This window comes from Manis pentadactyla, chromosome 9, assembly GCF_030020395.1.
Source record: "Manis pentadactyla isolate mManPen7 chromosome 9, mManPen7.hap1, whole genome shotgun sequence".
Taxonomy (NCBI): domain Eukaryota; kingdom Metazoa; phylum Chordata; class Mammalia; order Pholidota; family Manidae; genus Manis; species Manis pentadactyla.
This window is the reverse complement of record NC_080027.1, coordinates 11,244,928-11,267,117: the sequence shown is the minus strand read 5'-3', so window position 1 is coordinate 11,267,117 and position 22,190 is coordinate 11,244,928. Positions and strand designations below refer to the sequence as shown.

Sequence of the window (22,190 nt, the reverse complement as noted above, 5' to 3'; positions counted from 1 at the left end):
AACTGTAAAGGTGAGTAGATCACAAAAAACACCCTTGCACATGCACACCTGCTACCTGGGAGTTTTCTCAGGGTTGATGGAAGAATTGGGAACAGCAGGGCTGCCAACTCAGCCACAAACAGCTCTATGCTCCTTAAGACAGAAAACAGGAACTGGTGGAAATTTAAGGCCACAGAAGGTGTTGGGGGTGCAGCAGGGAGATAAAAGTCTCCCTGGGGTGAGGGGCCTGGGTCCCCACACAGTGCTACCCTGGTATGACAGGCAAGGACTGGCTTTGCAGGCTCGAGGAGCAGAGGCCCACTGTAGGAGAGTGGTCAACCGTGCAGGGGCCTGAGGCCAGGGAGGTCTGCCTCCCCAAACAGGTGCTGTCAGCCAGGGCGACTGGGGGTGCCCAGGACCAGCCCAGAGAGAACTCAGCAGGCCCCAAGCCCCAGCGACCTGGCTGTGCTTCCTCTGAAAAGCATCCTCAGCAAGACATCAGAGCATCTTCGGGCCGCATCCAGGCCACTGGGGTTGGGAAGTCAGATCCCGGGTGGGGACGAGCAGTGCTCACTCGTGCCTGTGCAATTCGCCTGGGGCACGCCTAGTAGCTTTGTCCTCCTGACCTGCTCCAGGAGGTGGCCCCCAGCCCACAGTTAAAAGAGGTCTGAGGCACCCTGGAGACAGTGGGAATCGAGGGGCCTGCCACCTGCGGCACCTTGGCCCTCAGAGGGAAGAGGACAGGGGACAGGGTTCTCTGGGGCTTGAGGAAGAAGGAAAGGGGAGCAGGGTCCAGGGTCCACAGGGGAAGAGCAGGAGGCCCACACGGGCCTCAGCTGAAGTCCTCTGCCCAAGGCAAGGCAGGGGCGGCTGTGCAACAGTGGGGCGGCCCCCCTGCCTGCATATTCTTCACAAGATGCACTCATGACTTACGCAAAGAGCAAGGCTGAGTCTGGGGAAAATGAAATTCATAATGAAAGACTTTAGCATGATAATAATGTAAATCTAATAATAAAGCTTATAGCAGTAATGTGTGTTTGTTGTAGAAAGTTCAAAGAAAGCAAATAAAGAAAACAAGAACTCCACTATGGACAGCTCAAATCACTAAGCGAATATAAATATCAAATATTTAATCTGGTCTTCCAGTATTTTAATGCATTTTAAATTAGTTGAGATTTTTAAAAGTGCATATTTGCAATCTGTGTTTTCACTTCAATTGTAACACAAGCATCTTCCTGCGTTCTCATAAACTCTTTGAAAGGGTCGTTTTTAAGAGCAGCCCAATCATCAATCAGCACGTGAGTATACCGTGGTTGCCCATACTCTCCCCATTGCTGAACATCTAGGTGGTTTATTGTTTTTGCCTAAAGACCGCATTTATACATATTTGCATTCTTTTGGATTTTTTTTCTTAGTATAGTTTACAAAGAGTAAAGTAATGGACCAAAGTATGACCAGTTTGCAGGCTTTTGGTTCTTATTGCTCACCTTTGTGCTGAAAGGGCTGTACCGGGCTTCTCTTCAGGTGGGACCAGGCGGTATCTGCCCTCACTGCCCATCCCCCACTGAGGGTCGGGAAGTGTCTCCAATGCCCCCCCACAACCGCCCGCGTTAGAGGCGCTGCCTTTGCTGGGGGGGGGGGGAGGGGCACAGGTGCAGCTTTTGAACAGCAAGGGCCCCATGTAACTCAGGTTCCCCAGCACCTGGGGAAGCTAGGAGCGAGAAGCAGTGTTTCTGTGGGAATAACTTAGGGACTGTGCGTAAAGGCATTGAAAAACAGAGCGGCTGGGTAGACACGTGAGATGACCCATCAATCCCCGACGGCTAGCGGCCCAGCACCATGAAGATGTGAACGCAGAGCATCCTGAGACGGGGCCGTGACAGAGAGTCCAGCAGCTCGGTGGGAATGTGGAGCCTGAGTTCCAGTTGCTCAAGCCCAGAAGCCCTTGCGGAGTCCGGTTCCCGAGCACTAACGCAGCGCCGAGGCCCTCGGGCCGGAGCAGGCTGCTGAGTGCCCCCGGGCACCTGCCGACCTTCGTCCTCAGGAGGGCAGCCGGACTTCCCGGGCTCCCTGCAGCGAGGTGTTGCCGGCGGCCATCCCTGTGACGGGCGCAACGGGCCTCCCTCCCTCTCCTCTTCCTGCCTCGAAGGCGTGGGGGATGCCTGGTGCTTGAGTAGCCATTTTGAGCCGTGTGGTGAGACCATGTGCTCAAGACGGCAGAGCAAAAAGTGACGCCTCCCCCTGGACCGGCCGCCTCCCGAAAAACAGACAGACTTGATGAAGCCACTACTGTTTGTGGCGGTTTTTGTCCATATTTGCTCCATCAGTTGCACAGGGTCTGTGCTGCCAGACTCCCCACCACCACCTCTGCCACCTCACAGGTCAGCACTGGTCCTGTCCCAGCCTGCCGTGGGGCCCCCAAGCAGAAGTGTGGGTGAGGCCATGCTATCCTCGGGAGATCCTGGGGTGGACCGTTTCAACTGCGGATCAACCAAGGCTTGCATGGGCTGCGTAGTTCTGCCCCCCCGACACTACGGGAGCTCCTATCCCCCGTGACGTCGGGGCGCCTCCCTGCCGGCCACGCCCCCACACGCTGCTCAGCGTCTCCGTGTGCCTTGCCCAGCTGAGCTCCTGCCCCGAGTCCCAGCTTCACCCCAACCTCCTCCGGGGGCAGTTACTGTCTCCCAAAGGACAGTCCCGCCCTGGGGGCCTGGAGCCTTCTGCGGCTGCCACCCCGGACCCAGAGGAAGCGGTGAAGCCGCCCCTCGGTCCTAAGGACCCCGAGGCTGCCCTCCCCACCGGGTCCACAAAGCCTAGGCTCAGGCCGGGAGAAGGCTGGGTTCTTGGGCATCTGCCCCACCCTCGGCCCTCCCGCCGCGGTTTCTCCTCTAAGGGGATCGGCGTCGGGGCCTTATGAGGGTGGGGTCCTGGGGTCAGCAAGGAGGACTGAGGCGGGCCCCCCCAATGAACGGGAAGCGCCCCCGCAGGTGGGGGCGACGGCCTCCGGAGGCGGGAGGGGTCCCGGGAAGACGCCAGGGAAGGGCAGGGGCGTGGCGGGAGGAGGGGCGAGCCCCACGCGGAAGTCAGGGCGGGCGCACACCGGGCCGCCAGCCGCTGCTGACTCCGCGGGGCCGCGGCCATGCAGGTGAGTCGCCCGCGCTGCCCTGGCTGCGCACCGACCCCGGCCCCCGCCGCCTCCCGCCCCGGCCCCGCCACGTACCTGCAAGGCGCCGGTGGGGGCCCCTGCATCTCACAAGGCTGAGGAGAGGGTGGCCACAGCCAGAGAGAACCCAGGTCACTGGTGTCGAGGCAGGACAGGGGAGGGCAGCTGTCCTCCTGCCCAGCCAGCGACTGTGGTTCGAGGCCGGGCTGTTAGTGAGCGTGTGGGACCCAGGTGGGGAGGGCGTGTCCACCCCCGCGCCCTGAGTCTGGGCAGGTCCCCAGACCTTGCAGCTTTGCCCTGCAAACGGGGAGGGGAATGTGGCTTACCAGGTAGGGACGCCCAGGGTGGCCCATTGGGTCCTCTGCCTCCTGGGGGTTCTGCCCCAGACAGAGGCGAGGGCCACCCGGGGGTTGCTTGATGCTGATTCTTGGATACGGGGGCAGAGCAGGAGGCTGTGAGGGTCCTGGGAGGGGGACAGGAAAACCCCTGAGAAGACACCCTTTCTCTCCTCCACCAGGGAAAGGGTCACTTGCTCAGGGCAGTGCCTGGCTGGCCTGGGTGGAGAGCAAAACCTGCCTTCCGCTCCGCCTCCTCATGGCCTCCCAGGTGTGGGCCAAGCGGGTGGCCTCTGGCTTTGCCTCAGCCCAGGCCTCCCTGGCCCTTCTGGAGCCAGCTCTGGCACCCCAGCTGCTCAGGCCAGGTGCCACTGCACTGGCTCCTTATACCATGCTGGCCCAGGCTGAGGTGCAGGAGAGACTTGGGGCTGGCTAGGGGTGGGTGGGGAGGCAGCACCTGGGGTGGCTGAACCAAGAGTCAGCGCTTTGAAAAGAGAAGACGCAGGCCACCAGGAGGACTTGGCGGCCCCAGCCCCCAGCTAGATTGAGCATGCGCTGCCGCTGCTCAGACACCTGTCCATTGCCCCCAGCTGAGGTTCAAGCTCTGAGCAGCCCACCACCATCTAGCCTCTGCCAATGTCCCAGCCATGCCCTTTGTGCTTCTGCACAGCTGAGGTGCTGAGGACTGAGAACCTGGAAGATACTAAGTCCTTGGAGGTGCTGAGTTCTGAGAATTGCTTGCTGCCCCTCAGGGCCTGTCCATACGTTTCCCTCTTCCAGGAATACTGCCCACACTTTTCACCTCCTGCCAGCCTCTGCCCTACAAGGCCATGCTCCATAGATGTCCACCCCTCTGGGCCACAGCATCTGCCCCTCCAGGCCTCTCAGGCCCCAGTGTCTGCCCATCCAGGTCCCGGTGTCCACCGCTCCAGGCCCTAGTGTCTGCCCCTCTGTTCTGGTATCTACCCCTCCAGGCCCTTCCAGGCCCTGGTGTCCACCCCTCCAGGCCCCAGCATCCAGCCCTCCGGGCCCTGGTGTCTGTCCCTCCGGGTGCCAGTGACCCCTGCTCCGGGCCCCTGCGTCTGCTTCTCTGGGCCCCTTCAGGCCCCGGTGTCTGCCCCTCTGGGCCCTGGTGTCCACTCACACCATGCAGTGGCTGTGAGGGCTGCGCACAGAGCAGGGGGCACATCGGTGAGTGTTGGGATGGATGGATGGATGTACACAAAAGCATGAACTGACCGAGGCCAGATGAGCAGCTGAAGGGATAGAGAAGAGAGGGCAGTGGGAGGAGGGAGGGGTGGCTGGCTGGCCTGGAAGCTGAAGAAGCACAGCTAGGTGGGGGATTGGCACAGGGAGAGTGGTCATGGGCACCCAGGCTGGATGACAAGGGTCGGCTTCTCTGTATTTGTGCACTTCTGTGGGGATGGGGGGATCCCTTCACTGCACTGTGTTCATGGGGCCCCGCCACAAAGGCCTGGGGGTTGTGCCATGGCCTTCAGGGCAAGGTGGGCCATGGATAGTGAGGGGAAGCCCACACTTGTTCCACGTGCAGCTGGTTGTGCCTCGCGTAGCCCACTGGGTGAAGCCTGCTCAGGAGCTGGGTGGCGGTCACGTCAGCCCAGCCACTTCCCTGATGCTGGAGATTGGAGTGGGAAGGAATAGACAGCGTCCAGAGGACTCCCAGCTCTGGTTCTTCAAGTTCCTGGTGGGAGGTTGCATCTCCCAGGAGCTGCAACACCTCCAGAAGTTTCCTTGTTCCTACCTTGCCACCCCAGTTCCATGCAGGGTCCTGCTAGGGGTCTGCACTTGCTGAGATCGCCAAGGCTGGGTGTGTCGAGACAGCCCCTGTCCCTGCTCTGGGGGCCTGGGAGCCTGATGGGCACACGCCTCCTGGAGCTGGGGCCTTATGGGTGGGACGCGGAGGGTGCCAAGCACCTTGCTTCAGGCGCACCAAGCAGTCTGCCTGGCTGGAGGTGGGAGTGACTTCAGGTGAGCCGAGCCTCCACTCCTGAAGGCCTCTCACAGTGGAGGATAGGTGGGCAGGTGGCCGGCCTGATCGCGGAGGCTGGGGCTGGGGTCACAGCCCAGAGAAGGGCCTGGAATGCAGCAGGTGGCCCCAAGTACGGGGATGGTGAACCCAGAGTGTACAGGAAGCAATTCCAGGAGCCTAGTCCCTTCTGGCTGTGGGGTGAGGGGTGGCTAGACCAGGGCTGTGTGGGGGACTCTGACCTGGCTGCTCACTGAGGGGTAACCAGGTGGTGACCAGGGCAGCCCCAGGTGCGTGTGTAGCTTTGCCCTGGGGCAGTCTCCCTCTCCAGTGGCCTGAATCGGCGGTGAGGTTTGGTGCCCGTCGGACACCTGGGGGCACCATTCTCCACTGGTCCAGACCACACAAACCAGCCCCCAGGGAAGGCCAGTCTGCTTTTTCCCCCGAGGCCGTGGGGACTGCCCCGAGCTGGGTGATGCCTCTGGTGGGGTGAGCACTTGTCTATGCCAGGTCACGCAGCCTCCTTTCGGGGGCAGGGGGCCAGACTCCCCCTGCCGACATTTGTGGTCCCCCTTGGACTGCCCTCTCAGGCTCCCTCCTCCTGCTTGTCCCAAAGCCCCTCCAGGCCGGCTTTTCTCTCCACTGTCCCTCCTGGGGTCCCGCCCCCCCCTGCTGGTCCTGCCCACCCTTCATCCTCCGGCCCACCTGATGTGAGGGGTTCTTGCCTCCCAGCCTCCGCTGGAGGTGCTCAGTCCCGGCCTGGGGGGAGACAGCGAGATGGAGAGGGCCCTCCCCCCAGGATCTGAAGTCAGGCATGTAAATGGTCCTGCCAAACGGAGGGTCAGGGACACAAGTCCCGCCATCCTGTCCGGTCCAGCTGAGACTTTACTCTTCCCTGGGACCGAGGCGCCTCAGCCAGGCTGGGCCTCCAAACCTGTCTGTGAACACAGGTTTCTCTGGCCCAAGACAAGGGAGAAGTTCCAGGTGCTCCAAGGCACACATGAGCACAGGTATCTGTGGGCTATTGTGGGAGGGCCCAGGATCCTGCAGGCTTCGGGGCATTGAGGGGTTGTCCATGTGAGCCCCCTCTCCATGCGAGCGTGGCATCTCGGGTCTGAGGGCCCGTCTTCCTCAGGCTGGGTTAGGTGCACTTCCTGCCTTCTGTGATAGAACAGAGGGATAAAGAGGCAGACCCAGGCCCATCCTGGAGCCAGTAGGTCCTGATGCCTGGGCCGAGGTGGGGGTTGCGGGGGTGGAGGGGGAGGCGGGTGCACAGTAGGTTTGCAGGTTTAGTAAAACAAAAGAAAAACCAGACACCCAGTTAAACTGAATTTCACATTTTATGTTTATGTATATATACATATATATATAAATTTTTTTTTTATGTAGAATTTTTTTTAGTCACTCTGGCTAAGGGTTTATCAATTTTATCAATCTTTTTAAAGAACCAATTATTAGTTTCATTTATTTTTTTTCCTATTGTTCTTTATTTTATTTTTTATTAAGGTATCATTGATATACACTCTTATGAAGGTTTCACATGAAAAACAATGTGGTTGCTACATTCACCCATATTTTTGAGTCCCCCCACACCCCATTGCAGTCACTGTCCATCAGTGTAGTAAGATGCCAGAGTCACTATTTGCCTTCTCTGTGCTACACTGCCTTCCCCATGATCCCCCCTACACCGTGTGTGCCAATCATAATACCCCTCCATCCCCTTCTCCCTCCTTCCCCACCTGCCCTCCCTCCCCCTTCCCTTTGTTAACCACTAGTCCCTTCTTAAAAGTAATTTTAAGTGTAAGTATGTCCCATGCAGTAATTGGGATATACTTACAGTAAACACTGTCTGTTTATCTGAAATTCAAAGGTGACTGGGCAGCCTGTATCTTACCTGGCCGCCCTCCAGGGCAGTCTGGTGAGGCTTCCTGGAGGAGGCAGGTCTTGAGCTCAGCAGGAATGTGGTTGGAGAAGGGATGAGATAGCAGGTGGGGATCAGCAGGGTCAAAGGCCAGGTGGTGGGCAGGACAGAGAGGACAGGTCATGGAAGTAGGGTGTGATGCAGCGAAAGACAACCCTGGGCCACATTGGGCCAGCTGGGTGGGGGGCGGGGGTGCTGGCAAGGCCATGGCAAGGGTCCAGGGCCAGTGTAGGGGGCGTGGGGCATGGTGTGGTGGGAGGTGGCAGGGCTTGCCGCCTGGTCAGTGTGAGATGGGGTGCTCCCATGGACACAACCCCCAGACCCCCCCCCTCTGACACCATACCCATACCCCTGGGACACTATGGAGCCCCTGCACCTCCCCAGGGAGCTGCCAGCTGTGGGTTGGGGTCCTTGTCACCTGTGCACACTGTGTGCTCAGCCATGCTGAGGCATCACACAAAGCCCCATGGGCAGACGCTGTGATTGCTGGAGGCTGGCTGTAAGAGGCGGTGGTCTTGCTCCAGGGTTTGCCGTGTTGGGTGCCAAAGCCAGGGGCCCCTCTCTGCATCTTGGCCCCTGGGCTCTCCCCGACCTGCTCTGTCTGCTCTTGTCCCCCACCCACCAAGGGCCTAGACCCCCTGTGGAAGAGGCCCTGGGTCACTTTATGGGAGTCTCAGCACCTGCTGTACTTTTGCTCAGCGAGAGGAAATGAGGCCCAAGCCTCTCCCCACCCAGCCAGTTCTGCCCCTACCTGTGCAGCTTTAGCACATATATGAGTATTCCTGCAGAGGGGCATGTACTCCCCCAGCACCAGCGCCCGTTGCCTGGCAAGGCCTCACCAGCTTTCCCACCTGTGTCCTCCCGTTCCTGGGTCCGTGCGGGGCTCCTGCTGCCATGTGAAGTCCCTGTGTTCCCCTTGTCTTTGGCCATCTGACCCTTGAGTCTGCCCGGGCTCTGGAGAAAGTATGTTTTCTCATGCTGAAACGGGACTATAGGTTTCAGGGAGGGGGCCACATACTATCATGTCACATCCTGCCGGGGGTCCTGACTTCTAAATGACACTGCTGTGACTTTACCTTCATTACCTGGCCCGTGCATCTGCTAGGTTCTCTGTAAAATGACTCCTTTTCCCTTTCCACACATTCTTCCTTAGTTGCTAAGGCCAGCACACACTCAAGTAGGGAGAATGAAGCCCACGTCTCGGAGGGAGGAGGCTAGAATGTGTGACATTCATTAATGCTGCCACTGTCACTAAAGGGGAGACTCGGAGGCTGTCGTGCCCCTTCCCCAGCTTTACGTTTTGACCCCCCTGGTGCTGGAGCTTCTGGCCCAGGAGGTGCTCTTCTGCAGGAACAAGCCCCCTCTGTCTGCCTCCCCAACCCCAGGACGAAGAGAGCCTCCAGATCTGGGAGGGGTCCGAAGGGGACAGCTTCCCGATGATGGAGATGAACGCTCGTGAGGTGCGTCTCCATTTGGACGCTGCCGTGCTTGGTCTCCCCACTGCCCCACGCCCTGCGCCTGTCCCTCCCAGCCTGGACCCAGCCCCACACCTTTTTCCTCCAGACTGAGGCCTCTGAGCAGTGGGACTATGTCCTTGTGGCCGGTCCTTGCACCCAGAGAGACCCCAGACAGGCCCGCCGGCAGCAGCAGTTCCTGGAGGAGCTCGAGGGAAAGGGCTTCCAGTACAAGGTGGGCTGGTGAGGACCCGGCATGGGCACTGGTCAGCAGTGGGGGCAGGGGTCATGGGGCCGGTGGGTTCTGGGAGGGGTCTGGAGAGGAGAGGTGGCCTGTGGCCTTGCCTGAGGTGGAAGGGACAGGCCATCGCTGTGGACAGAGGGGTGAGGGTCCCAAGCCGTCCCCTGCTCCCAGGTGATAGAGGACCAGGAGAAGGTCTTCTTTGGGATCCGAGCTGACAGCAGGGTCTTCGCCCTGTATCGCACACTTCTCACGGAGCCTGAGGGTCCTGTCCCCAGGGTGGAGCCAGCCAGGCCGGTCCCCATCCTGGCCACCACCAGGTGAGAGGCTGGCTGAGAGCCAGGGCCAGGGGGCCACGCCCACCCCCGTGCCTGGCCCAGGTGGGCAGTGAGGGAGGCTCCAAGGTGTGGTTTCAGGGCAGAGGTCCAGGGGAAGGGCTTTGTTCCTCAGTGTCCGTGTCTGTGATGGGGGTTCAAGAGTCCTCCCCCCTTAGAGTGTTCTGGGGATCACACGTGACTATGTTCCTGGCCTTAAAGGGTGGGCACGGTCTGGAGAGGCCAGGAGGACTCCCTGCCATCTCTCCTGACTCTGAGGTCGTCTCCCACACACCTGGAGTGTGGGTCCCAAGCTCTCCTTTAGACCTAATGCCCCTCCTGGACACCTGTCCCTCCCAGGCACTCACCTCCCGTCTCTCCACCCACCGATCAGCAGCTCTCCACACTGGCCCCCATCCTCCATGCTGGCCCCCCGTCCTCCACGCTGGCCCCTCATCCTCCACGCTGGCCCCCGTCCTCCCCGAGTCCCTCCTCACTCACTTGCCCCTCCAGCCCAGCTGGTGCCTGGTTAGTGGGAGACCAGCAAAGAAGCTCCTGGCATCTGGATAGGAGGCAATGGAGGGCCCTCCTGGGATGCAGGAGGCCTGGCTCATCTCTGGAGGCACATGGGGAAGAGGGATGGGTCGAGACACCTTGGTGGAGCCGCGGGGAGCAGGCAGGGGGAGTCCTCAGCTCTGGGACATTTGAGGGGCCCTGTCTCATAGGAGGGTGATGCGGAGGAGTGTGGCTCTGCAGTCAGATGCCCTGCTGTGTCACGTCCTGGTAGCCTTGGGCAAGTTACTCCATCTCTCTGAGCCTCAGTCTCCACATAGGCAAATGGCGGCCAGGGGTATAATAGAGGGTCCCTGAGTATAAAGGTGTAAGGTGTGCTCTGGACATATGGGGGCTCCAGATTGGAGGCGTGGCTGCAGGTGTGGGGTTGGGCCAGTGTCTGGCAGGGAATGGTGTGCAGGACTGAGGGTCAGGGTCCTGGGAGGAGTGGGGCCACCCCTGAGAACCCCGTCCTGGAGCCATGGGACAGCTGGACCACGGGAGGACCGAAGGAGGTGGGAGGATGGGCTCCTGATGAGTCCTGGATTCTCCAGTCAGGGCAGGTAGGCCAGGGGCTCTGCCTGGCAGGGCAGGAGGGGAGGGTCCTGGAACTTGGCCAGACAGGCGATATCCACTGAGGGTGGGGCCGTCCTGAACCAGCTCTTGTGTTCCAGAATCCGAATCGTCAACTTTGTACTGAACAGCAAGATGGCAAATGGTGGTAAGGGCCAGAGGGGCAGGTGTCCTTTCTCAGTCCACCAGGGGGCTGCTGGCATTGGGGAGCAGTTGGGTCCTCCCAGCCCTTACTCCCTCTGACCCCGGAATCCCTGTGACTGCAGACACACTAGAGGACTTGGTCAGGGAGGGGGTCTTTGAGACCAGATTCGCTCTGCACAAGGTGAGGCTGGGCTGGCTGGGAGGCGCCTGAGGGTGGGGCCCGGGGCAGCAAGTGCACTGTCTGCACCTGTGGCCAGGGGCCAGAGGCACTGGTGAAGACGTGGGCCCAGTGGAGAAGCATGGTCCACAAGCAGCCGATTGATGCTATCAGGTACTGCCCCAACACCCCCCAGACACCCCTGTGCCTCCATGTACAGCCCAGTGCCCTCCAGACATCCCATGCCCCCCAGACACCCCAGTGCACATGTATAGAGCTCTGTGCCCCCAGTAGATACCCTTGCACCTCATATACAGTCCGGTACTCCAGACACCCCTGTGCCTCCATATACAGCTCTGTGCCACCAGACACCCCATGCCCCCAGACACCCCAGTGCCCCGTGAACACCACTGTTCCCTCCTGTGCCCCCCACAGACACCCATTTAGACCCGCTGATGCTGTCCATAGACACTCCTTGCCCCCACGTGGCATGTCCCATCTAGGCACTGGCCTGTGATGGTCGCCCTACTGGGGGCAGCCCTGATGGGCAGCTGTGCCGGCAGGGACTACTTTGGTGAGAAGGTGGCCCTGTACTTCGCCTGGCTGGGCTGGTACACCTACATGCTGGTGCCTGCCGCAGCCGTGGGCCTCATCGTCTTCCTGAGTGGCTTTGCCCTGTTCGAGGCAAGCCAGATCAGGTGGGGGCCGGGGCTGGGAGCCTGGGTGTGGAGGGGCTGGGATGGGGTGAGGGATGGTGTTGAGGGGTGGGGAGCGGTGGGAGGGGCGGAGGACCGGATGATGTGGGGGGTCAGAGCGGGGGACGGTAGTTGAGGGGCTGGGGGCAGGGTGAGGGATGGCGAGGATGGCGTGGGGGCCCGGGAGGGGCTGTGGCTGTCCCAGCACCCGCCCGGTCCCCACACCCTCAGCAAGGAGATCTGTGAGGCCCACCACATCCTTCTGTGCCCTCGTGGTGACAACAGCCGCAGGTACCAGCGGCTCTCGGACACCTGCACTTTTGCCAAGGTTTGCTGCCTCTGGGGGGTCCACTCCAGGCCCAGCACACCCTGTGGGAGGGCTGGCTTGCCTGTCCTTCTGGAGAAGGGGGAGCCGAGCTCAGCCCCTGCAGAGCTGGGCTCACCCTTCTCCCGGAGCACGAAGTGGGCAGAAGGCTGCCCAGCCCTGTGTGCCCCTCTCCCCAGCTCACCCACCTCTTCGACAACGAGGGCACTGTGCTGTTTGCCATATTCATGGCTCTGTGGGGTGAGTCACTGCAGGCCCCTGGTGGGGCCAGCCTGAGCTCCAGGGCCAGTCCTGCCCCCAGTGCCCTTTGCTGCTGCCCCCAGCCCACCCAGGGACACACCATTACATGTCTCCTCCTCTCGGCTGCAGCCACGGTATTCCTGGAGATCTGGAAGCGGCAGCGAGCTCGTGTGGTCCTGCACTGGGACCTGTATGGGTGGGATGAGGACCAGGTGAGGTGGGTGGTGATCCAGGCGGGGCTGTGTTCCCCGTGGCCAGTTGGCCCCACACCTGGGTCTGCTGTGTCTGAGGCCTGGTGCCCGTGTCCACAGGAGGAGATGGCACTTGAGCTCATTAACTGCCCCAACTACCAGCTGCGGCCACACCAGCACTCCTACCTGAGAAGCACCGTCATCCTCATCCTGTCTCTGTTCATGGTACTCCTGGGGGATGCGTGATGAGGCTGAAGGCCTGGGCTGCGGACGGCCCCCCTGAGGCACTGCCTGCCTCGGCTGCCCCCTCCCCCAGGTCTGCCTCATGATCGGCATGGCCCACGTCCTGGTGGTCTACCGCGTCCTGGCTGCTGCCCTCCTCAACTCAGCCTTGCCCTTTCTGGAGAAGCAGGTGACCACGGCTGTGGTCGTGACTGGGGCCCTGGTCCACTATGTGACTATCGTCGTCATGACCAAGGTGGGCAGGTGGGGGCGGGGAAGGGCGGGGGCTCTCCACTGAGGCCCAAAATAAATCTGCTGGTCTCCCCTCCTGCAGATCAACAAGTGTGTGGCCCTGAAGCTTTGTGACTTTGGTGAGAGGAGGGTCCCCAGCCCCTCTCTGCCTTCCAGGGTACCCTTGGAAGGATTCGGGGTCGGGGTCTTGGAGCCCTAGGAGGGGAGGGACGGGGCCCTTCCAGCTGTCTCTGCTGCCTTTCCCTGGAGACAGGTGAGGGTGGCATGTGTTCCTGAGTTGCCAGGATGGGGACAGGCTGAGCATGGAACTGTCCTCGGGTCGGGCAAGGGAGGGCCCTCTTCTTATTCTAGAGAAGCCCAGGACCTTCTCGGAGCGAGAGAGGAAGTTCACCATCAAGTTCTTCACACTGCAGTTCTTCACCCACTTCTCCTCCCTCATCTACATCGCCTTCATCCTGGGCAGGTGAGGCCCTGCCACCCACCTCCACTCAACACCCCCAAGAAAGAAAGGAAAATGCTCTAATTTTTAAAAAACTTCATGCTCAGAACAGGTGAAACCCCATGGGTGACAGCTGTGACCGCTTGGCGGGTCCTCCCAGACTTTTTACACGATTAAGTACACACACATACCCCTGTGGACACCAAAGGTTTGTCCTGTACATAATTATCTGCTTTTCACACTAAAAACACGCTGCGGGTGTCTTTGAGTCTGCATGGGTGGTGAGGCCTCGCCTTAAAACCATGCTGTTAATATTCTTTTGTGGGATGTGCTGAATTTATTTAACCACCTCAGCTGGTGGACGTTTGGGTTGTTTCCAGGTTTGAGCTTTGTAAATAAAGCCACCAGGAGCATTTATTTACAAGTAAAGCACACACGAGTGCACACACATGCACACGTCCCCCTTGCCTGTATAGTGAAATGAACCTTTTTGTTTCAATCGATACACATTTTTTTGATCTTTTCTGAAGAAAATAGTTGCCCCATTTGTTCTATGTTTGCTTACATTTTGCAAGGTATGTATATTTTGCCAATTAACTCCAAACTCCATAGCAGAACTGAAAAAACCAGCTCCTCCCTAGACATGAGATAGGCCCTCCACCTGGTCCAGCCTTGGCGATGCCTCCACGCCAGTCCCCTCCCCTCGGTGCTGTGCGCATCCCTTTCGTCTGGGAGCCCTCGACCCTGCCAAGTGGGGCCCAGGGTTTCCAGGGACTTCCACGGGGAATCCAATGTGCATGGCTCCTCTTTATCGGGGCGCTGTCGGGCGCTGGGGGGAGATGCTAGTAAGCCACCTGGCTTCGGGAGGATCCCTTCACCTCTGTGGCCCTGACGGCACATGCTCTGTCCTACCAGACTGTCTCTGCAGGGTGTCCTCCTGTGCTTCTCTGGTTCCTGCTTGGCTGGCGTGGACGGTCCCCACCCTGACACAGTGGGCCTGCACAGCCCCTACAAGAATCCTCTCGCCACGTCCAGCTTCGGCCTCCCCCCTCCCCACTCTCCCCAGTACCGCCTACCCACTCTGGGGGCTGCTTTCTCCTCTCTCCTGAACTCTAAATGTCAGAATGCTTCAGTGTCTGTTCTGGTGATTTCTGGTGCATCCGGAGCACTGTGTAGTCAGGCCAGTGAGGCTGGTGCTCCTGAGTGCAGCCCACACCCCTTCCTGGAGCCCAGACCCGCAGATCCAGGAGCCTCCTCATTTCCGCTCGATGCTGCAAGCGGCCTGACCTTACTGTGTCCCCTGCCACGTGGCGTCCCAACCTCCAGGTGGTCAGCCCAGAACCCTGGCCCCGAGGCCCCTCTTCCCCCCGGGCCCCCTGTGCCTGCTGCCATTTTGCTCCTGGCCTTGCTGGCCAGGACACTCGGGGCCCTCGTTCACTCAGTCCCTCTCAAGGGGAGGGAGATGGGTGTGGGGGCTTGTCCTGAGCTGTGTTCTCAGCAGCTGCAGCAGGTCTGCTGTGTGCAGCCAGTGGCGGTCAAACAGGAAGAAGTTGCCAGGCGCCCGCTGTGTGTGGGCCTTAGGTCCTTCAGTCCTGAGTGATCTTCCTGCATCTTGTGTTGAGCACAATCCTGCCCGGTTCCGTCTGCTACTGTCCCTGGAATCCCTTTTGTTTGGCAGTTGGACCTCTGAATGGGCCATCTAATTTTCTTTGCTTTTTTTCTCCTATTTTTGTCCCGGCTTCTGGGAGTTTTTCTCAAATCTGTTTTCCAAACCTTCAATTGTGTGTTTTACCTGCTCACATTCTTAATTTCAGGGCCCCTTTCTGCTGTTTGCAGATTCTTTGCAGCCTCCTCTCCATGCCACCTGGACACCATAGTTTTTCTTGTCTGAGGAGGTGCCTCTGTTCCTTCCGAGTTTCTGTTACCATCTTTCTTTCCTTGGCCTCTGATTTTGATGTTAGAGATTTTGCTTAGGTGTCCTTAGTTCTTGGCCACCTGCTCCTGAGAAAGTCATATGACTTTGCAGAGACTGGCTTTGCTCTGGGCCACGTCTCTCTTGTCCTTGTTCTCAGTTGGTCCCTGGAAGAAAATTCCTGGTGGCCTTCCTGGAGGCAGAAGGATGCTTGTCAGCGTGGGCTCCTAGTGTCCACTGGCCCAATGCTGCAATCTGAGTCTTTGGTTGTTCAACACCCTAGACATGAGCCTCTGTCTTCCTGGGTAGGGGTTGGGTCGGGGGCCCAGGAGCATCCAGCAGGTGCCCCCAGTCTGCCAGAGGCGCCCAAGTCCTGGGGTGTCCCAGGGCGCCCAGGCAGGGCTGAGCCACGCGCCCATGTGCACTCTGCAGGCTCAGGCCCCACTTGATGTCGCCGGCGGGCTGCGGGCCTCCCCAGCTCCCGGCAAGGAGGCGCCTGGTGGTGGATGGTCTAACTGGAAGTTAGGGGAGCGTGTTTGTACTTGGCGAGGACTGCTTAAGCCTCCCCCGGAACTGTGCGTGCTGCCCAGAGGGCTCTACCATGCATCCCATCTTGGGCTGGTAGGCAAGAGCTTCCCATTTTGAAAGGTGCCTTTTAAAAAACGAGTAGTGAGAGTCCAGCGTGTTCCCAGGTATAAATCAATCCTTGTGTTTCTTTTCCTACAAATTATTCATGTCATCTGAGCATCTGTGTTACTTATTGCAGCGTCAAGGTCAAATGAATTCTCTTATTTGACCACCAGCTTGTTAAAACCACGTCATATTTTACTTTGTTTCACATTTGGCTGTTTCTTTATTGTACAGCTCTGTATTTTTCCTGTGGTTTCTGATTGCCCTTTTCCCCCACATGACTTTCCCTAGCCTCTCACCACCCTGTCTAATGCATGGAGCCCCTTTCTGCCCACAGACCTTCCCCGGGAGCCCTCCACTCTCCTGCCCATGCTGGGCGGGCTGCTCTCTCAGATCCTGTGCAGCCGTTGCCCTGCGACTTGCATGGGCTGCTCTCCTGGGCTGGTGCCCCTATTTCCTGAATCCTAAGCTGCCTTCTCTTTTTTAGTCTGCTTTCATTTACCCAGGAAGTACACCTGAGACGTAAGCTTTCTGGATTCATGTATACCTACTACTGTTGTTACTGTATCACATGCTTGACACGCTGGTACCGAACCTACCTGCAAAACCACTACCCCAGAACTTGAACGGCCCCTGCTCTCCTGTGCTTGTCCACGCGAAGAGGCTGAGAAGTGGGTGGAAAATCTGACTTCCGTTGCTTCCCCACTGACCTGGTTTTTCCCCTCCAGAGGTTTTAGGACTTTTTGCAGTGTGGACAACATAGGGGTGGGTCTTCATGCCCACCCTGGGCAATGGTTGGGTCCTTCCGGTTGAAAAACTCGTGTCCTGCATAGACTCCCTACATTTTCTTTTTAAATTTTTTAGGTCAAAAATTTTTTCTCTCTGCTCTTTATGGAACTCCTGGTCCTGGGCTTGTCCCCTGCATTTTTACCCTCTTGTCTCACATATGCCATCTCTGTCTTTATATCGACATCTGGGGAGATCTCCCTCATTTTCCCTTTTTGCCTATTGATTTTTTTTTTTAGGTCTCACGGAGCCTTCATGTCCCAGAGTTCTCCCTGGTTCTCTGGTTCGGGTAGTGTCCTTCTCATGCCCTCCTCTAGGTGCCGCTGCTATTTTTCCCTGACGTTCCCATCTGTTCCCCAATTACCTCTTGTTTCCTAGAGGGTCCGTTTTTCTGACTCCTTGTCATAGTCCTTCCGTTCGTTCAGCTCCTCCTCCCCGTGGCAGGTATTTGCACCACCCATTTGTCTTGACGATGGAGGACTAAGCTGGTTTCCTTGGTGGACAGGCCAGTTCTTCACAGTGAAGACTCATGTCTGTGGCACACACCAGCTGTGACCCACACTCAGCCCTGTGGCAGAGGGATGTCTTATCCTTGTTTACAGATGAGACGGCTGGGGAAACAATCTCAGGGTCACACCGTCAGCAGGGGCCGGAGCAGACAGAAGCCAGAGTCTGGTTCTAGATTCCTGCTCCTTGTGTGCGTGGTCCCCTGGTGCGGGACATCTCTGGGAAAAGGGAGAGCAAAGTTTATCCAGATGCTCATGTTCCTCTGGAGGCAAGGTGTCTTTTTAGTTCGTGAGGTTTGTCCTATCTTCCTCTTTGGTTAATTTTTCATGCAAGGCTCAAAAAGGCCTCCCTGTCCTCAAGATTAAAAGCGTGTTCAGCTGTGGTTTCATCTAGATGTTTATGGTTGCAGCATATTAAACAGTCATAAGGGATTTGTTTTGCAGCAAGGTGCAGAGGGAACCCTGTTTTACTGTTTTCCAAATAACCACCAGTCATCCCAAGCCGTTTGCTGATGTCACCACCACTGTCCTTTTGTACTGCAAACTCCGCCACCCACTTTACATTCTGGTCTTTCTGTGCGTCCAGTACCTCTCTGTTGGTCTCCACATTACACTACACTTGGGGCCACTGTTCGTGACCTTTTTTGCTTTTCCTTTTTTATAGTTATTTACATGTTTATTCTTCTAGGTGAACTTTAGAATCACTCTGTCCAACTACATCAAAATTCTGTGGGATTTAGCTTAAGACTGCAGTAAACTTACACATTATTTTAGGAAGAATCGATATGGATTCTGTATTAATTTTCTATTGCCACCGCAACCAACTTGGTGGCTATAAACAACACAAATTCATTACCTTACAGTTCTGTGGGTCACAAGTCCAAAGGGGTCTCAATGGTGTCTGCAGGCTGTGTTCCATCTGGGGGCTGGAATGGGGTGGGGAATCTGTTCTCACTCTTTTCAGCTGCTGTAGGCACCCTAATTCCCTGGCTCCTGGCCCCATCTTCCATCTTCAATGCCAGCAGTGTCTGGCTGAGTCCTAGTCTGCCTCCTTTCCGTTAGCCCCTTCCCCACTGAGGGGCATCTGTGATCACACTGGGCGCGCCTGGAAAATCCACAAGACTCTACGTTTCAAGGCCAGCTGATTAGCAACCCTAACACCCTCTGCCCTGTAAGACACATTCACAGGCTCCAGGGACTGCAATGTGGACACCTCTGGGGGCCTTCGTTCTGTCTGCCACAAAAATACAGTCCTGAGTTTTTCTATGGAAGAGTAAGTTTTCTCTGTCCATATCCTTTCTTAAATGTTCTTCAGTAGTCTTGTAGTTTTCTTCCTAGGGGTCCTCAAATTTCTTAGACTGTTACTTGTTATTTTGCAATTGTCACCAGTCTCTGACAGATACTTAGTGGCACACAGGAGCTCCAGTTGAGCTTGATATCCACTCCAAAGGGTTAGTTTATTTAGGTTTTCCAGATATATCATTATATTTCCAAAAACAGTCATTTTTCCCTTTGCAAATTTATACTATTCCAGACCAGTAGTAGTGGTCATGACTATAATAGGTGTGCTTCTGGGATTTCACCAGAGTCTGAGCGGGAGCCTGGTTTAATAAAATTTGTATTTCCTGTCAGACAATGCAAAGCAGGTGATTTTAAACACAAAGTAATGCCATGTGCAGTTTCCATTGGGAGAAACTGAGGCTACTCCTAAAGGGCCTTGTCTGGAATGTGTGTGTGAGGCTGGGCGTGCATGCGGATGTGCAGAGGGGCTGTGTCTAAGCACAGGTGTGCATCCAGCAGAACCTGTGCTCACCTGAGGTCGAGTCTCTCTCCTTCCTTCCACTGCCCCTTGCCATCCACTCCCCTTCTGTCCTGCCCACCCCAGCCTCCCTTTCCTTCTAGGATCAACGGTCACCCTGGGAATTTGGTGCTCCTGGCAGGGCAATGGAAGCTGGAGGAGGTCAGTCTGTCCTGCATGCAGTGTTGCTGAGCTGCCCTCCCTGCCGCCAGGGCTGCCCTCCCCCTCCCCATGCCTGATGTGCATCTCTGACCCCCACAGTGCCATCTCAGTGGCTGCATGATGGACCTGTTCCTGCAGATGGCCATTATCATGGGTCTGAAACAAACGCTCAGCAACTGCATGGAGTACCTGGGCCCGTGAGGACCACCCCCTTCCCAGGAGTTTCCTGCAGCCCCACCTGAGCCCCCAGTTCCCTCCCATGCTCCCCACTTCCCAGAACCAGCAGTTCTGAGGGGCCCTCAGCCCCCTGCACCCCTCCCTGTCGCCCCAGGTGGCTGGCCCACAAGTGTCGCTTGATGAGAGTCAAGCGGGGCTGCAGGTCCCGGGACCCAGAGCTGAGGGACTGGGAGCACAACTACTGCCTGAACCCGGTCAACACCTTCAGCCTGTTCGATGAGTTCATGGAGATGAGTATGTGGAAGGGCCTGGGGCACGGGGCGCAGTGTGTCATGGGGTGGGGGGCCGGGGGGCAGGAGGAACTGACCGCCCACCCCCCAGTGATTCAGTACGGCTTCACCACGGTCTTCGTGGCTGCCTTCCCGCTGGCCCCACTCCTCGCGCTCTTCAGCAACCTTGTGGAGATCCGTCTGGACGCCATCAAGATGGTCCGGCTGAGGCAGCGCTTGGTGCCCCGCAAGGCAAAGGACATCGGTCAGGGCCCGACAGGGCGGGGTGCCTGGGGGCAGGGGGCCCTGGGGACCCCCAGGCCAATCCCCATCTGAGAAGCAAGCACTCCGAGCGGCCAAGCCCTCTCCCGCTGTAGCACGGGAGTTGGCCCTAGGGGCTCAGGCCCTGGGAAGGTACTGCCGTGCACTTTGCAGGCCAGGGAGGCCCAGGTAGGAGAGCCGGACTCTGAGAGCAAGGAGCCACAGGAGGGAGGAGTCCAGCAGGTGGCCTGTCACCCAGACAGGGGTCGGAAGGACAGGGCCGGGTGGTGGATGAGGGCAGAGGAGGCAAAGCGTGAGGGAGGGTCCAACCGGGACCCAGTTAAGGGACTCTGCCCTGGGCTGTGGGCCCACAAGGGGGAGCAGGCTTGGGGTCAGCTTAGGGGTTCAGGAAGGTGGGGGGCGGAGGAGACCTGGCCCCTCCCTGTCTACCTTGCAAAGAAGGGGGTACAGGAGAGCAGAGGCTGCCATCCGCCAGCCCTGTCCCCAGCCTTCCTCACCAGTAAGCTGGGCCCTGCGACCTGACCCCAGCCTTGGATGACCGGCGGGTGGAGGTGGGGGCGGTACCAGTGGATCAGAGCCTAAGGGACCAGCCAGCATCCCCCCTGCTGTGGCCCAGGGACCTGGCTGCAGGTGCTGGAGACCATCGGCGTGCTGGCGGTCATTGCCAATGGGATGGTCATCGCCTTCACATCTGAGTTCATCCCCCGAGTGGTGTACAAGTACCACTACGGCCCATGCCGACAGGGGGCCCACCCTGCAGTCGAGTAAGGGGGTGATGCCAGTCAGCCCCTGGGTGTCCCTCAAGCTGTCCAGAGACCCATCCACAGCGCAGCTCCATCACATTGCCAGTGCCTGTCATGAGTCTGGGCCGGTGTGGCCCTGCCCTCCAGTGCTTACCTGCAGACCCTAGGGCTGGCACCCAGGAGTGCTGAGACCCCCAGTGGAGGATTAAGGTCCCAGAACCAGCTGTTTTCTGAGCAGGCACTACGGGAATGCCAAATTCAGGGCAGACCCTTCAGGGCCTGCTCTGCCCAAGAGGGCAGAGTAGTGTCCTTACCCAGCTCTGCAGGGAAGTGAGGGAAGGGGTCTGTGATGCGCCCCCACCAGATGTGGGTCAGTTCCAGGAGTCAGGGGCAGCCCTGCAACCCGCACCTCTCCCTTCCCTCAGCTGCCTCACGGGCTACGTCAACCACAGTCTGTCTGTGTTCTACACCAAGGACTTCCAGGACCCTGTCCGCATAGAGGGCTCGGAGAACGTGACTGAGTGCAGGTTTGGACCCCCGTGGCCTCTGGGAGCCCTCTGAACTACTGTCCCCTGACCTCAGTACTTCCCTGCCCCAGGTACCGGGACTACCGCAGCGCTCAGGACTACCACCTCTCGGGGCAGTTCTGGGTCCTCCTGGCTGTCCGCCTGGCCTTCCTTATCCTCTTTGAGGTGGGCCAGAACTGGGGGAGGGGTTTTGGGGTGGGGGCAGCTCCCTCCAGCCCTCCTCCCCAGCCCCCGAGCCCCCATCAGCCTGCATTGACCTCCACACTCAGCCCCTGCCCCCCGCCTCTGCCCACAGCACATAGCCTTGTGCATCAAGCTCATCGCTGCCTGGTTTGTGCCTGACGTCCCTCAGGCAGTGAAGAACAAGGTTCTGGAGGAGAAATACCAGAGGCTCAGGGAGAAGCTGTGGTATGGAGGCGGAGCTGGGCAGGGTGGCGCCGGCACCAGGCCTGGGGTGGGCCTGGCCGCTGATCCCCACCCATCCCACTCCTGCCTCCAGCTCCCGCCCCAAAAGCACAGACGTGTAGAGGACCCAGAGCTGGTCAAGAGGGGCTGGAGCCCAGGAGCAGAGACGCAGAGCCACTGCCACCAGCTCCCACCCCAGCCATGGCTGCACCTGTGTGTGGCAGTGGGGGTGGGCTGTAAGAAGGCCCCGTGCATATGGGCCCCAGCAGGCCCTTGGTTTGGGATGTCCTGAGTGGCACCCATGTCTGTTAGAGCTCAGGCTTGGCACAGCCTAACCTGAACTGAGTGATCCCTGCCACCCACAGCACTGGGGAGGGGGCTTCTCATGGAGTCACAAAGCAGGCCTGGGCCCTACCCCCATCCTACCTGACCCCACCTCTCTGGCTTTCCTCAACCAGCAGAACTTTCTAAAATAAAACTAAACCTTTCTGTGTTAATTTCTGGACCTGTGGCTGTGTCTACCCTCAGGGCTAGATGGAAACAGGCCTGGAATGTGGCTGCCTCCTGGCCTTCTGACTTTCCATGGGCTTTCATGTGAGGGGCGCCTTATTAAAGTCCTAACTCCCTGCACCTGCGCTGAGGTTTAGGAGCAGGAGTCAAGGAAGGCTAACTGTAGGGAGAGAAAGAAGGAACTGGGGAGGGTGACAGAACCATAAGAGGTACCCCCGGGGACGACGCAAACCCGGCAGCGAGCCTCTCCCGGCTGGTTGGGCCAGTTTGGCCTCTGCCCCCAGGCTCCGGCGGCTGCA

General features: G+C 58.4%; 1 protein-coding gene across 8 annotated transcripts; it reads left to right on the top strand.

Annotated features, from left to right (window-relative positions):
• Nucleotides 1-3,038: 3,038 nt before the first annotated feature.
• ANO9 (anoctamin 9) lies at nt 3,039-21,878 on the top strand. Of its 8 annotated transcripts, none has more exons than XM_036927187.2 (24): nt 3,039-3,124; nt 8,771-8,845; nt 8,949-9,074; nt 9,255-9,400; nt 10,621-10,667; nt 10,786-10,844; nt 10,921-10,994; nt 11,384-11,518; nt 11,747-11,843; nt 12,020-12,080; nt 12,210-12,292; nt 12,392-12,496; nt 12,588-12,749; nt 12,828-12,864; nt 13,097-13,208; nt 18,921-18,978; nt 19,078-19,175; nt 19,310-19,449; nt 19,537-19,689; nt 20,323-20,470; nt 20,875-20,976; nt 21,048-21,141; nt 21,272-21,384; nt 21,476-21,878. In XM_036927187.2, exons 1-24 carry the CDS (start codon nt 3,119-3,121, stop codon nt 21,501-21,503), a joined length of 2,259 nt encoding a protein of 752 aa, XP_036783082.2. In that variant the 5' UTR covers nt 3,039-3,118; the 3' UTR covers nt 21,504-21,878. The 8 variants fall into 8 exon arrangements, 7 of the variants coding, with proteins under 7 accessions (XP_036783082.2, XP_057362806.1, XP_036783079.2 ...); XM_057506823.1 differs by having other exon boundaries at nt 18,904-18,978; nt 19,089-19,175; XM_036927184.2 differs by having other exon boundaries at nt 11,324-11,518.
• Nucleotides 21,879-22,190: the final 312 nt, after the last annotated feature.